General features: G+C 49.6%; 1 protein-coding gene across 2 annotated transcripts in view; it reads left to right on the top strand.

The window, feature by feature from the left end:
* Nucleotides 1-11544, top strand: part of TOM1L2 (target of myb1 like 2 membrane trafficking protein) — a 55469-nt gene extending 43925 nt beyond the window's left edge. The window contains exons 14-16 of one of the 2 annotated variants that reach the window (XM_054270590.1): nt 4327-4386; nt 6905-6941; nt 7473-11544. In XM_054270590.1, the coding sequence (XP_054126565.1) occupies nt 4327-4386; nt 6905-6941; nt 7473-7621 (246 nt within the window). In that variant the 3' untranslated portion in view covers nt 7622-11544. The remainder of the gene's footprint in view (nt 1-4326; nt 4387-6904; nt 6942-7472) is intronic. The other variant, XM_054270591.1, reaches the window with a different exon arrangement.
* Nucleotides 11545-15760: the final 4216 nt, after the last annotated feature.

Here is a 15760-nt window from a genome sequence, read left to right as displayed (position 1 = left end):
ACACACTCAGGAGTAACCAAGGAGTTCATTTAATCCTTGCACATAAAGTCAAGCGTGGTCTAATATTGAGGCCAAGCAGCTATTTCAAGATGACAACAGCTTTAAATGGATGGTAAGGCTGTAGTAGTAAGCTGGAGTAGCCTGCTAGTGTGCTCCTAGTGCTGCTGTAGGAATGACAGGCCTTTACTACTGCTAACCAGCGAGGGGGAGTGAGTAGCAACTAACCAAGAACTGGTGTCAGCTTTGTTAAACATCTAGAAAGAAGTGGAATTAACTAAGCTATTACAAGGCAGTAGTCTAGCAACAATTAGCATAAACCTTGTTAAACATTTTAAGAACATTAATGAGCTCACCTAGAGACCTGAATTGTCATTTCATACCTGCTTCTTTTCCAGTGGGATCATTTTTAATAGAAATAAAATGTGATAATAATAACCTTAAACTGTCTTTTTAAGGGTAGAATATTGGATTTTATGACTTCTCAGGAAAAATATTGGCAATACTCTTTGGCTTTTGATTGCTAGTGAGAACATCAACACAATCTAGCTTAGATAAGGAGGAACTTGAATTCCAGGTTCCTATGGGTTTTGTGGGATTGAGCACTCACTTTTGTTCTCCCAGCCCTCCTTTTCCATTTCTCTTTCACTGTTGAGATGATCCCATTTGTAGGATTTTCCAAAGACTAAATAAAAAAGGAATTTAAACAATCAGACCAGCTTTTAATTAGAGCCAGTTACTTGAAGTACCCAAAATATTTTGTGACTTAATTTCCATTTACTGTAAGTATAGACTTAAAAAAAAAAATCACAATATCTTTATACAAACAGCTCTTGCAGCCTGCACTATCTGGGGAGCTCTCTTGCCAAGACTGAAAGCTTCACTAGACCATGCAAGTTTGCATAATCAAAATATCAACAAGGCAGTGTCCCATTCCAGAGTTCTTTCCATGTAGTCTGTGGCTGCCACTGCTGCTTGTTCCCAGAAACTGTTGTGTTTTTTTAATGTGTAAACTAGTTATTTTATTTTTACATTGCCTCTGTTGTGATTTAGGGGTTAGTTGTAACAAAATTCCCCTGCACATTTTTGAGTTTATGCCTTCTGAAAAGGGAAGACTTGCCAAGTGCCCAACTGACTGGCAAAAACCTGAGCTTCTCTGTACGTTCTCGTCTCAGTTTAAAATGAAAAATAAATGTTACAATGTTATCCTTAAGCTAATTTTAAACTTCCAGTTGCTTTTGGAGAGTTTCCTCCCTCTTTATTCCTGAACAAATTAAACCTGACACATGTAACCCATGTTTTATGAGGAGATGGGGCTCAGAGTCTTAGGAAGGCAAACTGGAACTTTGTGCATGGAAGGAGCAATAGATAGGAGCCCTCAGCACTTCTGTGGGTGTGCTGGGAGACAGGGAAAGCTTTTTGAAAGGTCAGTGCTGAATAGCAAACGGCTGACACGCTCAGATGTTTATCTTACAGCTTTGTCTGCTTCTCTGCAAGAAGTGCTCTTGCACTTCTGAGGGCTTTGTTTGTTTGTTATAAGTAGCTGTAGCTGAAAGTAGAATTCCTTTTTTTTGCTTTTTTTTTTATTTCCATTTTTAAAAATTCTTACGAAACACCACAGCACAAACTCTTGTGCTGCTGAGCTGTTCTTCGAGGACTTCTGCAAATTCAAGAGTCCTGTGATTCTCAGGAACTCAGTACTTGATCAGTCATCTGTCATGTTTTGAGGATAATCAAGATTTGAGCTGTTGTTCCTTCTAATACAGGGGCACAGTACTGCCACACTTTTTAAAACAGCTGCTCTTATATTAATAAAAATCCTGGAATGGTTTGGGTTGGGAAAAAGGATAATCTTATTCCAACCCCCTGCCATGGGCAGGGACACCTTCCACTATCCCAGGGTGCTCCAAGCCCCATCCAACCTGGCCTGGAACACTGCCATGGAGCAGCCACAGCTTCTCTGGCAACCTGTGCCAGGGCCTCCCCACCCTCACAGGGAATAATCTCTTCTAATATCTAATCCAAATCCACCCTTTTTCAGCTTAAAGCCATTCCTCCTTGTCCTGTCACTGCAGGGCTTCATCCAAAATCCCCCTCCAGCTCTTTTGGAGTCCCCTGTATTCCTGTAAATTTTATTCACAGAAAAGGAAAAATAAACCAGTTTTTCCCCTCCTCCCTTCCATGCACATGTTCTTATCCTTAGAGAAACAAAATCACCTTTCTGAGCTGCAACCCAAGCAACAGCTCAGAGGCTGCACCTTCCACAGGGTTAATCAATACAAGAGAGATGCAGCAGTGCAACATCTGCAGTAGGTTTTAGGTTGCTGTAGGATGAATAAAATCATTACTTTTTATCTCTGAAGCCAGTATTTTATAAAGCTGTTAAACCAAGGAGACAGTTTTACAAGATGCAGCTTGTCCTTGGGAAGGAATGTGTTGGAAGGTGCTTAGAGCTCTTCCTTGTGAGTGGCCAGCTCACAGCAGCTTCAGCTCACTGTGATAGTGGTATGTGTGCATGATTCAGGAAATCAGAAAGGGACAGTTATCCTAAATCTGGCCCATTCCAGAGGAAACTGCAGGAATTTATTTTCTGTTTGGGATCTTTATGAATTCACTGGAAGCAAAATGACACCTTGTACCTCTGACCCTGGGGACTGTCACTTTGTCCAGTGACTTGTCAAGTCAGAGCCTAGCCACCTTCCTGGTACTGCTTTTTGGGGGAGATGCTTTGGCTTGAGCTCTGGATTTCCAGTTCTTGGGCACAACTAACCCACTTTAGCACACCTCACCTCAAGCAAGGGCTTAACTGGCCTCCTCAGTACAAAGGGCCACTTGATTCTGTGCAAAAATTCCTGAGAAGCTTTGCTAAACAGCCTCAGCCTCTGTGATCTGTCCATCTTCCCCCACTAGAAATACCTGAGAAAACTCCATCTCCCAGGAAATTAATCTGCAGAGCCTCTTCCAGCTCTTCTTATTGAATCACAGAGTCATTAAGGTTGGAAAAGACCTCCAAGACCATCAGGTCCAACCATTAACCCACCACTGCCAAGGCCACAACTAAGCCATGTCCTAACCACATCCACAAGGTTTTTTATCATTCCTAGGGTGGGATTCCTGTGAGAGGTTTCAGGCAAAGCTGTGGGGAACCTCTGACACCTTTTCTGCCTAGGAGAGTCCCTCTAGCAGTGCCAGGTCTCCTCCTGCCAGCCCTGCTGCTCAGCTGCCGTGCCCTGGCCTGGAACTCACATGTCTGACATTGTTTTCCAACTATTTCTCAGGTTGTCCTTACCAGATCTATTGTGGTGTTTTCCTGTTTACCTCGGCAGGCCTCCGGTGTATTTAAGCAGTGTAGTTAAGTCAGGAAATTCTACACCTAATACTCAGTAATTTCCCTTTGCTGACCCAGTTACCCTCAGCACTGCGTGACATCGCTGCCCTTCAGCTGCCTCTGTGCTGCCTGTTGTAATCACACTGGTACCATGAGCAGTTCCACTGCAGGAGCAGAGGCAAGCCTTCCATGCCTGAGTGTTAAACTATCCCTGGAGCCTGAGCTGCTCTGGAGAGCCCTGCTGCAGCTCTGGGGCTGTGCTCTCCTCCTCTGCCCCATCCTCTTCCTCCCTCACCTGAGACCCCGCACTTTGCACTGGCACATGAGGGGCTCTGCCAAAGGGGTCACCTTTAGCAGAGAAGTGGGAACTGGGAGCTGGGACAGTTTTGCTTTAAACCCTTGTGCCAGGGGCTTGCCAGGGCTTGATGGTGTGGTGGGAGGAGGATCTGGGAGGAAGCATGACTGTACCCTGGGCTCTGACTTCTCCACCTGCACGGAAAACCAATTTGTTTTCATAGGAGTGTTGCCTGAAGACTTTGAGCCCCTCTTTTTTCTAACCCTTCACTGCGGCTAATACCCATCTTAAAAAACAAAAGGTGTAAATTTAACATTTCAAAACCTAACTGATATCCAGTATTCTACCCTTAAAAGCATTTCACGATCAAGATTAGAATCATCAGTCCACCTTGATGGTTTTAATATGTGGTCGAGAAGTTACTCATCTTACACTGGCATCCAGTCACGTCATTCCCCATAATCTTTCTCCTGTTTTTTTTAGCCTTGTTGTTCATAATTTCCTTTCCGAGTTGTTTCTTTATTTGAAATGCCATTTATATTTTGTTGCCTTCTTTTTTTTTTTTTTTTTTTTCCAGCACATCTTACATCTTTGTTTTTGTTTTGTTTTTAATCTTATTTCTGGCGTTTTCCATCGCTCTGTGGCCATGATTGTGGATGTGTTTTGGTTTTTGCCTGCCTTGCTGTTCTCTCGCTGCACTCCCTAGATCCCTGTTGCACAGTCCTCTGTCATGGATGACATTGAGGAGTGGCTCAGTACCGACTTGGTGAGACTCTTTATATTTTCATTTTTCACTTGCACGGGTAACTTTCAATGCATTGCTGAGTTCCTGGTACTTCTCATAGCAGGAAGCAGTGAAACTTCCCAAACAGAGAGTTTGGTTCCCTTTGAAGGGAATATCCAAGCAGAGGAGTCAGGGTCGTTGTTCAGCAATTCAATCAAAACACTTTTTTTCTGAGCTGTTTTATTTTCCCTTCTCCATGTGAACATCACAGAATAGCACATGTTCCAGAAAATGTGGGATTGTGATCCTCAAATAGGGAAGCATTAAATATGGACTGAATTTTTCTTAAAGTCCATATTTAAAGCTTCATTATTTAGACAGGATCTAAGTTAATGCTTATGTTGAGGCATGCTTTTAAGAGATGCTGGATCAGGGCTTAGATTCCTTTCAAATCAAGATGTCTTTGTTAAACTGGCAGGCAATCTTGACATGTTTCATAATAGTAATAATAAAGATTTATAACAGTCTCTCTTCAGTGTTTATAACTTTCTCCTAAATGATTATTGTCCAGTAATTATTAAACAAACAAACAAAAAAGCAGAACTAAAAGTAGCTTTGCCTTCACCCTGGAGTTTGTTTTGCTGTTCCAACACACATTCGCTTTAAGCAGGATAAACTAGTACACATTTATTCTATTTTGGTTTTTTTCAGTGTAAGCATATGACTCAAATCAGCCAAGTGCAATTTGAGGGGTGGGTGGTGGGCTGTGTTCACACTGTTCTTTTAAAACATGGTTTTAGTGAACTGCACTTGCACTCACCACATCCCCAAGGATCGTCTCCTTCCATTCTCCCAGCTTGAGGCAGAAAACCCCCAACCCCTTAGGGTCTCCCCCAGCCCCCTGAGCTGCCTGCTCAGCTCCAGCTGGGAGCTGAGGGATTCAGCAGAGCTGCAGGCACGCTCTGGCACGTCAGCCTGTGCTCTGGCACTGGAGGAGCTGGCTCTACGGGAAGGAAGAAAATTCTGCAGCTCTCCCGAGGTGCCTGAAGTGCTTAGACAGATTCCAGGTTCAGTGTTTGATTCCAGGTTCAGTGTTTGATTTTGGCAGACTGACTGGCTGGCTCTGAAATGCCACTGGGTTCCAGCTGCAGGTAGGTTTGCCAGGCCTTGCTACAGGAGTCACTTTCAAATTTAATTTCAAACTGGCCTCATTTTGTTAAAGAAATACAGTAAATGTAGCATGTCCACTCTGCTTAACCAATAAACTTTTGTCTTTGCCGTTTAAATTAATTTAGAGGGAGAGGAGACCTGATGGAGAGATATGGAGGTGGCTCTGTGCATCTGTCATCCCCAGCACAGACTTGCTCAAAAGGAACAAAGCAGAGAAGTGTCCTGGAAATGCCTGAGCAAGCCTGGGGATGTCCCTGGGTCCCCATCCCAGCCCTGTGTGGGTGCAGCAGAAAGATGCCTGTGAAAATTTGGACTGGATTTTTGTTTTTCACTCCGGGTCCCCTCCTCCTTGTTTTGTTAACAGCTCATTTCAATTCTCTCCTTCCCAGGTGAGGAAGCTGCAGGTTAGGTTAGATAATTGGTATTTCCTTACCCTTTTTTGGGGTACACTGGGACAAACAGCAGCTCTGCCCGTGAAGAGGCTGCTGTGAACCTTTGGAAAGCTCAGTGCAGTAGGAAGCCAGGAGATGCTCAGGCTCTAAAATGTGAGGACAGCCAGTGTGTTCCCACTCCTGGCAGAGAAGCCAAGTATAGAAAATACTTTACTTTTTCAAAGCAGTTTCAACATGAGGTTTTCAACCAGTATTTTTACCCATCTTAAACATCCTGATAGATTGACAAGGATGCCTATCCCTGGACTTTCAATTTTATTATTTGAAAAGCACATTGAAATGCACAAACTGGTGGAAATGCAGTGACCCTGTGGCATTCCCAGCCTTTGATTCTGACGGACAAACACCAACTGCTGTCAGTATCCTTCATCCAGCTCACCCTGCTCTTGTCTTTGTGCAGCATGGGCACATGAAAGCTGCTATATTTTTGTATGAAGCCTAAAACGAACTCTCACAAGAGGAATGTTGACCCCAAACAATTTTGCACATGTCCTTTGTCAGCTAAAAGGGCATTTTATTTGAAGACACAATGCAAACCACAGCTGACTTTTTAAAGGACTGTGTGACAGAAAAGATGCCATCTGGTACAGTCTGTGTGTGACTCACACAGCTCAGATTTGGACCAGAATTAGTGTCTGAAGGGGAAACAGCACTGGACTGACATTCAGATCCAACAGGGAAAGCTTAGCTGTCCACCAGCAATCTTCAGAGGCACCTCAGTGCTCGCCCTCCTGCTCTGCAGCACAGTGAAATGTCAGTCCCCAGTGGCCTCCCGAGGTGGGAGCCCTGTGATTTCCCCAGGTCACCCTGCTCCCATGGTTCCATGGTTAATGTGTGGAAACAAGTGGTGGAAACTGTCCAGTTGTATTAAAGGTGGAGGGGATGACAGGGAAGGGGAGGCAGTGCCTGTGCTCATGTGCCTTTTTGTTCCATTGCAGAAAGGCAACGAACTGGAAGAAGGAGTGACCAGTGAAGGTAAGCAGAGATGCCCCTGGCTATGAGCCATTCCCAGGTTAGTGCTCAGACGGAATTTGCTGTGATCCCTGCTGAGATGCTGCCTTCTCCCAGCCTGATGTTCCCCAGCAAATGCTTCCATGCTCAGAAAGGCGGGAAGAGAGCATTTCACAGCAAAAGGTTCCTATTTATGGTGTGGGGAGCCCTCCTGGCTGTAAGTGCTTCCCTGCCATCTTCCTTGGCTGTGCTCCGTGTTTGTGCCAGCAGGAATGTGTCCCCAAGCTGCTCAGCCCTTTGGAATGATGTTTCCCTGGTTCTGTCACAGCCGGTGGCACAGTGTGGGTTTGATTCCAGCTGCTGCCTGAGCTCGGGTGCCTCCAAGGACGGCTGTACCCTTTCCCGAGGAAGTCAGGCTGTACCACTATTCGTGCCTGCAAACACAGCCCGACAGGATGCCAGGCCCTGGAATTTCAGCCCCTGCCAACCTCTGTCCCTGGGGCCAAACCCACGGCCCCCATCCTTACCCGTCTTCCTTCTGTTTTTACATTGCAGAGTTTGACAAATTTTTAGAAGAGCGAGCCAAAGCGGCGGAGATGGTTCCCAACCTGCCATCCCCTCCCCTGGAAGCCCCTACCCCTCCGACAAATCCTTCCGGCAGGAAAAAGCAGGAGCGCTCGGAGGACGCCCTCTTTGCACTGTGAAGGTGGCGCGGAGCCGCCCTCCCTCCGCCCCCGTGCTCCGCCCGGCCAATGTCGCCGCACGGCCACTCTGTCCTCCCACAGCCCTTGGCTAACGACGACTCCCGTCCCCCCCCATTCCATAGTTTGCTTCTCCTTCCCTCCCTCCCCAAATGATCCACCCCCACGAGCTGACTCTTTCTATTTAAATCCAACACTATTCCTGCCAGACCACGATTCTCCAGCACTCGCTTAATCCCCTCCTTCCTGTCCCAGCTGCACAAAACCAGCTCTTGATGCTGAAAACCCCTTCAGAATGCACGAGTACGTCACACTGGGCTGAAACAAAAGCCCAGGGGGAAGAGAGCAGCCTTGCCCTTCAATTTATGTAGGGATCATCCTCTTCTGTAGGCAGGTCCTGCCAAGTAGACGGCTCTGTCAATCAGCATGTAATTGACTGAGCTGGAATGTTCAGGAGGAGTGTGTCTTTATTTTTAGATAAAATGTTAATGTATTGGCTTTCGTGTTGGATTCGACAGCAAGGAACAACTGTTCCCCTTTCAACATGTGCTTCACAAGTTAAAATCCTTTACTCTCCCACTCACACATCTCCTGGTACCATATGGTGGTCGCTTTCCCCCACTTTCTGTGGCGTTTCATTTCTAAATCTCACAGGGTATTTTTTGCCTTGTGTTTTATCTGGGCTTGCTCTAATTTGAAGCAGTCTGTTGGCCATGTCCAGTAGCTCTGGCAGTTGATAAGGATGGAAAATGCTGGGCTAAGTGGATGCTGTAACGATGGCACAGGAAGCACCTCGCTCTTTGGGAGACCATTCTCACACAGGAATTTTCCTGGTGTGTTTGCCTTTTAAAATAGCTTGGTTATTTTCTCCTTACCTTAGATTCCTTCTTTGGTGACTCTAGAGCTCTGCATTTGGTGTAAACATCCGTGCAGATGGATGGGACTTGCTCATGGATTGGGTGTGAACTGAGCTTCCTGGATTCCCTGCCATGCCTGGTAGGACAGATATGCTGGTTCTTGGGGGTAGGCATGAGGAAAAGAGCAAACCTCAGAGGTTTGTGTGGAACGCTGAGGGAAGTGGTTACCATGGAGGGATTAGCTGTGCCAGCCTGTGCTGGAGGTGAAACTCCTCATTTCCTTCCAGCTTTAGGCCTGAGAAAGTGCTGAAATGATTGTGACCGTGCTATTTGTAATTTTTGGAATGTCTTTTGATCCTTCTGCCCTTCATTAACTCCCAGCTCCTACGGGGCTGCAGCCTCTGTGCAAACAAACATATTCCCTTGCTTGCCAGAGGCATGGCCAGGATTCCTGCTCCTCTGGGGCTGCCAAAGGGATTCCAGCATGTGTGCCTACCTTGCTGGGCTGACAGGCAGGGCTGGAGCTCCAGCCACGGCCGCGGCCCCCAGCGCGTTCCTTGGGAGGAAGCCAGTGGTGCAGGATGGCAGGATCAAAGAGAGAGCTGAGCAGTGCATGGCAGGAGAATCTCCCATCCTGACAGAGAGGCATTTTATCAGGTAAAAGCCCTTGCAGGCAGCAGGCTCCAACCCCTCTTCCTCAGGGTGTTCCTTGGCTTAGGCAATCTCCTTCTGACCTGACATGTCTGAGCTTCCCAGGATGCTGATGTGTGTCAGGCTCTCTTGAAAGTTGTTCTAGGCCAAGTGATAGAAGCTTTTATCTGAGCATAGCATTTTATCAGCCCATACCACGCTCTCTGAGGACCACCCCCTTTGGGACGTTGTGACACACAAAGCCTGTTACCAAATGCCTGACTGCAGCGCTGATGGACTTTGACAGCGGACACATTAATCTTTGAAGGGAAATGTTGTTTGGTGCAGGATTTCCAGGCCATCCCAGGTCAGGTTTCACTCTGTGCTCTCCCTGCTCATTGTCTTCTCTGTCCTGCCCTGCCTGTAGCCTCTTCCAGGATCCCTCCATATGTAGCTGGGCCCAGGCAGGGCTGTCCTGCCACCCCTCTGTGCTGATGTGACACCTCAACACTGCTCTGTGTAGCACAGCTTACAAATGGACAGGCAAAACCAGTTCAAGGATGGAGATAACTTGGGAATCAAGCTTTTCTCCCCACCTCCTGGCCCTCTCTCCAGCTGAAGCTCTCCTGTGTGGGTCTGCAGAGGCTTTCTCCCATTCCATCTTCTCCATGGCCAATGGAACACTCTGCCTTGGCTGCATTGCACACTTCTGCTCTCACCCACTGCCCTCACTGCTCAACACAAGGTGAGCCCAACGCTCAGGGATTGGCGCTGCCAGCTTGCTGCAACATGTCAGATGTGGCCACCAGCTCCCAGAGAGCTGAGGAAACTTCTGTGGCAAGGCTGATTTGATTTCAGACAGCATCTGGTGATGGCCCAAGCAGTTTTGCCAGCACAGAATGAATTGCTGGTATTCCTGTCAGTGCAGAAAGCTCTGTGGCTGTTTTAAATGCGTGTTTTCTTTTCTAAATCCTTGAAATACATTGACCCTGTAAATGGCCACATCAGGTGATTCTAAGCATGTTAATCCAGCTTCCCTGCCAAGCCAGAGAGGATAATCACATTGCTCAGGCATGGGGACACCGTCAGATGGTGCAGAGTGGCACGGATGTCACTGTCACCAAGCCCCATTTAATGCTTTTTTCTGTCACACTAAACCTGTCCTGGGACCTCCAAGGTGTTGCTTTAGGGAGAATCTGGTCCCTTTCTGGAAGATTCTGCAGAGCTGTCGGTGATTGCTCTCTCCAGCTGGGAGGAAAAGAGGTGGAATGAGAATAGGCTGGGGCTGGGGGTAAAATACAGAGCAAAGTGTGTTGGCAGAGCTCAGGGGGCTCTTTTGGTGTGTGCAGCCCCAGGCAACCCGTGGTCCCTGCTGACACTGTGCATTATCCTCTGGAAAGCTTGCAGGGAGTGGCAGGTGCCACCAGCACAAGTGGTGGCTTTGCTGGAAGTAGGGCAGCTCCCAGGAGGTGCCTTCCTAGGCAGGAAATGCACTTCTGGAAAGACCTGGGATGGATCTAGAGCCCAAATCCACCACACTGGGCTCTCAGGGCTGGAAGCGCCGAAGGGAACAGAGTGTGGCAGAGCAGGTGGTTTAGCCCAAAACCTTCTTTAACAAATACAAGAGCTACGCTAGAGCTTCCCAAGTGTCCTGTATCAGGATCTCTCATCTTCCCTGTCCTCTTGTGGTCTGCTGAAAACCGGAGCAGTGGGAACTGTCTGAGGCAAAGGGAAGGGGTTTTTCACTTCAGGGGACCAACTTCTCCATTTATCCCTCCTCTGCTTTCACTCTTAAGTGCTTCCTCTGTGCAAGTGGGCAGAGGACTCATGTGGCTCCAATGCTTGGGAGAACAGGGATGGAGCTGCAGCCTGATCCACTTTCCATAAGAAATAACATCCCAGTGCTTTCTAGGCATATTAGGAATCGCAGCTTGACACTCAATGACACTAAATTATTCTCGGGGTCCTTTGCAAGGTCTAATTGCGCCCTGTTCTAGGTTAAAATATTTATTTTGTCTATATATTTTCTTTCCAGTGTGTTTTTTAACCTCTTCTGTTAACTCTTCATGTGCTGAGATGTAAGGAATCAATGGTTTCTATTTAAATATATCCTTTGGGGTTTGGGTTTTTTTTTTTTTAAATTGTTCTGTGTAGATTTCAGCTGCATCTTCAGCAGGTGTAATAGGTAACAATGTGCTGTACAGACATTTAGGGTGTTTAGGGTGTAGGTAAGGCTCATAGGAGAACTGCTCATAAAAACGTAGCACGGTGTCTCTAAAGGGAACAGCATAAACGCTGAGACTGGTCCTTACTGGGACCCTCAGGTAGCCTCCAACAAACCTTTTCCCTTCTGATTATCACACCTCCATCCCTAGGATGTGCTGCTCAGACCATCTCTGTCATTCCCAGGGCTGGTCTTGCACCTCCAAGCTGAAGGATTTTTTTTAGTGAGGATTTCTGTTTGTTTGGCTTCATTCAGCATTTTTTGATGGGATACATTGGCTGTTTCCACTTTAAAATGGAGGCCTGGGAGCTGGCTGTGGTGGCGAGATGTTTCCCTCCAGTGGTGGAAGAACAGATCCAGGCCGTGGTTTCAGGCCCAGGGCAGGGGTGATGCTCCCTCCTGGCCAGCACAGCCTGTCCCTGCTCCTCCGTGCCCTGCTCTCCTGGTGTCACCTACAGGGACAGCATGTGCAGCCCAGCAGAGCAAACAAGATGGATTTCCAACACTGTTTCATGCAGTGAGCTGTTGAGTCTCCTGTGGTGGCTGGGAGCCCTGGAGTGGGAACTGCTTGTGCTATCTCCATTGCCGTCCATCCCCGTCCAGCCCCGTCATTGTTTACCTCCTCAGGGCTGACCACAAGCCTTGCAGAGCCTCCCCTGGAAAAAAACAGCTCACAACAGTTATTTTTATGGAAATAGTGAAGCAGTGAGTGGATTTAGAGCTGTGTTGGAGGTAACCCTTCCTCTGCTGTGGGCTCCCACCAGCCCAGGAGACGAGGTGCCCACAGATCCCCTCCCAGCCACCTGTGTGTCACCAGGAGCCAGCTGGCCTTGAGCAGCACCAGGCTCTGCTGCTGGTTCTCTTTAGCCCATGGCAAACTCACTATTCCAAAATTCCCACCCTGCTCCATGTTTTTATGAGTACGAGCTCCTCATTCCCTACATGTTCCTATGAGCTGTTGTTAACCCTACAAACGTAACCTGTGTAATAGCTTCTCTGTATATTACAGCTGTAGGCTTTCCAGATAAAAGTGGATAATATTTATTTACTGAAGATACTGGATATTTTTTTGTTTGGGAATGGGGTAGGGGGAGAGAGGGGACATAACTGTTTAAAGAGATTGACTATGTAAAGAGAAACAAAATACACAAGAAGCAGAGAAACCCAACACAAAAACATCACTGTATTCAAGTAGAAGGTGTTTCTGTTAAGGACGAGACAACTGTATTAATCTGCCATTGTTTAACTTGCTCCAGAAATCATCTCCTTGGTTCCTGCATGTGAGATATTCCAATAAATACACTGTTAGTGTGAGCTGGGGCTGCTGTTGTCTGTCTGTCTGTCTGTCTATCTGTCTGTCTGTCAGCTGGGGACTCGCTTGGCTCCACTGCCTGGCCTGAGCACAGGGGACATGTGCAGCCCTTGGGTACCCACCAGCTATCAAGACTGGGAGTCCTCATTCTCCTCCAGGAGACAGAACCTGGGTATTCCCATGGGAGAAGGTTTGTCCCCAGCAGTTGCTCTTTGTGTCACTCTATGGCTCGTGCTGCCCTCGGTGCTGTGTTGCCAGCGGTGCTAAATTTGTGTCCCACTAAATTGTGGCACATCTTTGGAGGGTGACATTAGGCAGATGCTCAGGTGACAACCTGGGTGCTCGGTGGGATGCCTGCCCACCTGGCAGGGCTTAACTGGTAGTCCTTGGAGGGCAGCTGTGACCTGGAAAGAGATGGGTGATGTTCCCAGCCCATCCAAGGGCCACTTTCCTGACTCATCAGCCTGGAATTTGTTCCAACATCCCCATTATCATGGTGGGTATGATAGGCAGAGAGGGAACACCAGCTTAGGAACCCCAGAGAAGTGGCATTGGCCAAAACCAAACCAGGCTGGCAGAATGGTGCCCTCTGTTCTGCACGGGGAGATCCACCCTGGTTGTTTAAATCTGGGGAAGGGGGTGTGGAATAGCTGGAATGGCTGCAGGGTTTCCCCTCCCTGTAGCTACAGATTAGCATTAAACAGCCCTGCCCCAGCTTGTTTGCCCCTCGCTGATCATGTGCCTGGGTACATTCAGGGAGGCTCCTGGCCTGGATCTGCTGGGAAAGGTGTGGAGCTGCTGCTGCTGCCCTGAGAGGGCAGAATCACACAAAAAGCACCGGGTCAGAAATGTCCAGCGCTGGGCAGGAGGGGCTGTGGGAATGGGGGATTTGGGAGTGGGGGATTTGGGAGCAGGGGATTTGGGAGTGGGGGATTTGGGAGTGGGGGATTTGGGAGCAGGGGGCTGCTCCTTCCAGGGGCTTCACCACATTGTCCTCTGCAGCCCCACAGTTACACTCATGAAGGCAAGATCCCCTCAAAAACCCCAAATTCTGCCTCCAACAGGGGCCAGAGTGGGTGCAAAGGGAAGAGTGTAAGAGCAGCACAAGCACACAGGGATTTGCCTTTCCCATGTGTGCCCCTCCAGCCTCTGGTGATCCAACTCCACAAACTGAGCCCAGGTTTGTGCACCCTGATGGGATTCTCTTCTCCCAACCTGCTCCCACAGCAACTGTGCAAACTCCCACCATGGTCTGGGGGCTTCCACACATCACACACTGCCCTCCACCATGGGCTGCCAGCCGGGCACAGAGCATGGCACCAAGCCCCACGTGGGCAGAGCCTGGGGCAAGCTGAGTGTCACTGCTGTCTGGCATTGGGCAGCAGGTTTGGATGCCAGTGCAAATAGGAAATGGCCACAGGTCATTTACCTTTCCCCATTTAACCCGAGGGTAAATAAACCTGCAGTGGGGGCTGCACTGGAGTGCCACCAAAGCTGGCAGCTCAGGAAGGGACAGTTGGCAAAGCCGAGTTACACGCAGTGAAGCAGAGAAGAGGCTTCTGAATCGGTTTGCGACACAAATTAATGATTAACGCCGCGTTCTGCCGGAGCAAAACAAGCCCCGGGGCAGGCAGGATGCCAGAGGCTGGGCACGGAGCATGGCACGCTGTTTGAGGTGTGCTGGCGGGTGGCAAACAGACGGGGGCCCGCTCTGGGAGAGCGAGGGGCAGCAGGACGGGGATGCTCCGTTCTGGGGTGCCGCGTTCGGGCTCAGCACGGCCGGAGCCGCTCGGGGACGGAGATGCTCCCGATGCCCGCGGAGCCGCACCAGCCTGCCCGGCCGGCTCGGTAGCCCCGGTGGCCAGAGCCCAACCGTGCCGGGGCCGGTTTGTTTTCTTTCTCATGCTGCGGTTTCCTCCCAGCCTGAGCTCAGGAAAACGTCTCAGCGACTCCGGAGCGCCCACGTGGCCGGGCCGCCATCCCCGCAGGACTGACATGATGTAATCGCGGGCCGTGATGCAGAATCACTCCACTCGCCCCGCTCTGCCTATTGGCTGCGTGGCCCTGGTCCTACGGGCGGGGTTTTCCCTGCTCCGCAACCCCCGGCAGCCCCACCCCGAGCGGAATCATCGGCCCCAAAGCCGGCCCTGGAGCCGCCTGCTCCTCCCCCGGTGCGCGGAGGATGCTGAGGCTCGCTGGGGGAACCCAGGGGCAGGGACAGCAACGCCGGTGGGCTCCCGGCATCCTCGGACCCTCTGGATGGGATGGGAATGGGGACTGGCAAAACCCAGCTTTGCACGCAGCTTGTGCAAAAGTTAAGCTGAGTTTAAGTGTGTTGCTTCCCCCTTCTGCGTTTGTGTGGGTTTGTCCCTCTGCATCCCTCGGGGAAGGCTGTGCCTCGGGTCTTGCATGGGTTATTAAAGGTCTGTGACCCCCATGCTTGCACAAGACTGCTCTAAATCCACGGGGGCCACGGCACATCCATCTCCCCAGCCCTGGAAACCTGCCCTGGCCTCCCACAGCACAGGGGCTGCACCGAGGAGAGGGACACGCCACCACCACGGAGCCTGGCTTGTCTGCAGTGACCCCCCCAAAAAAACGGGGGGAAGCACAAGGGGGGAAGCACAAGGGGTGAAGCACAGGGGGGTAAGAACAAGGTGGGAAGAACAAGAGGGGGGAAACACAAGGTGGGAAGCACAAGGGGGGATGCACAAGGGAGGATGCACAAGGTGGGAAGCGCAAAGGGAGGGAAGGACAAGGTGGGGAAAGACAAGGGGGGAAGCACAAGGGAGGAAGCACAAGGAGGAGAAGCAAAAGATGGGAAGCACCAGGAGGAGAAGCACAACTTGGGAAGCACAAGGTGGGAAGCACCAGGAGGAGAAGCACAAGGTGGGATGCACAAGGAGGGGATGCACAAGGTGGGAAGCACAAGGAGGGGATGCACAAGGAGGGGATGCACAAGGAGGGGATGCACAAGGAGGGGATGCACAAGGCTCCCTGCGTGAGCCACGGCGGGTCACGGCTCTCCCGATCATGTGGTCGCTGCTCCCCCAGCGGTGTTTGCTCCGCTCAGGGATGTCCGAGGGCTGATGCTGCCCCAGCTGCTGGCACCGAGCTGA

This window comes from Melozone crissalis, unplaced genomic scaffold, assembly GCF_028551555.1.
Source record: "Melozone crissalis strain CALT ecotype California unplaced genomic scaffold, PUWL_Pcris_2 ptg000012l_1, whole genome shotgun sequence".
Lineage (NCBI taxonomy): Eukaryota > Metazoa > Chordata > Aves > Passeriformes > Passerellidae > Melozone > Melozone crissalis.
The sequence above is the reverse complement of the archived record's forward strand: the minus strand, read 5'-3'. Positions and strand labels throughout refer to the sequence as shown.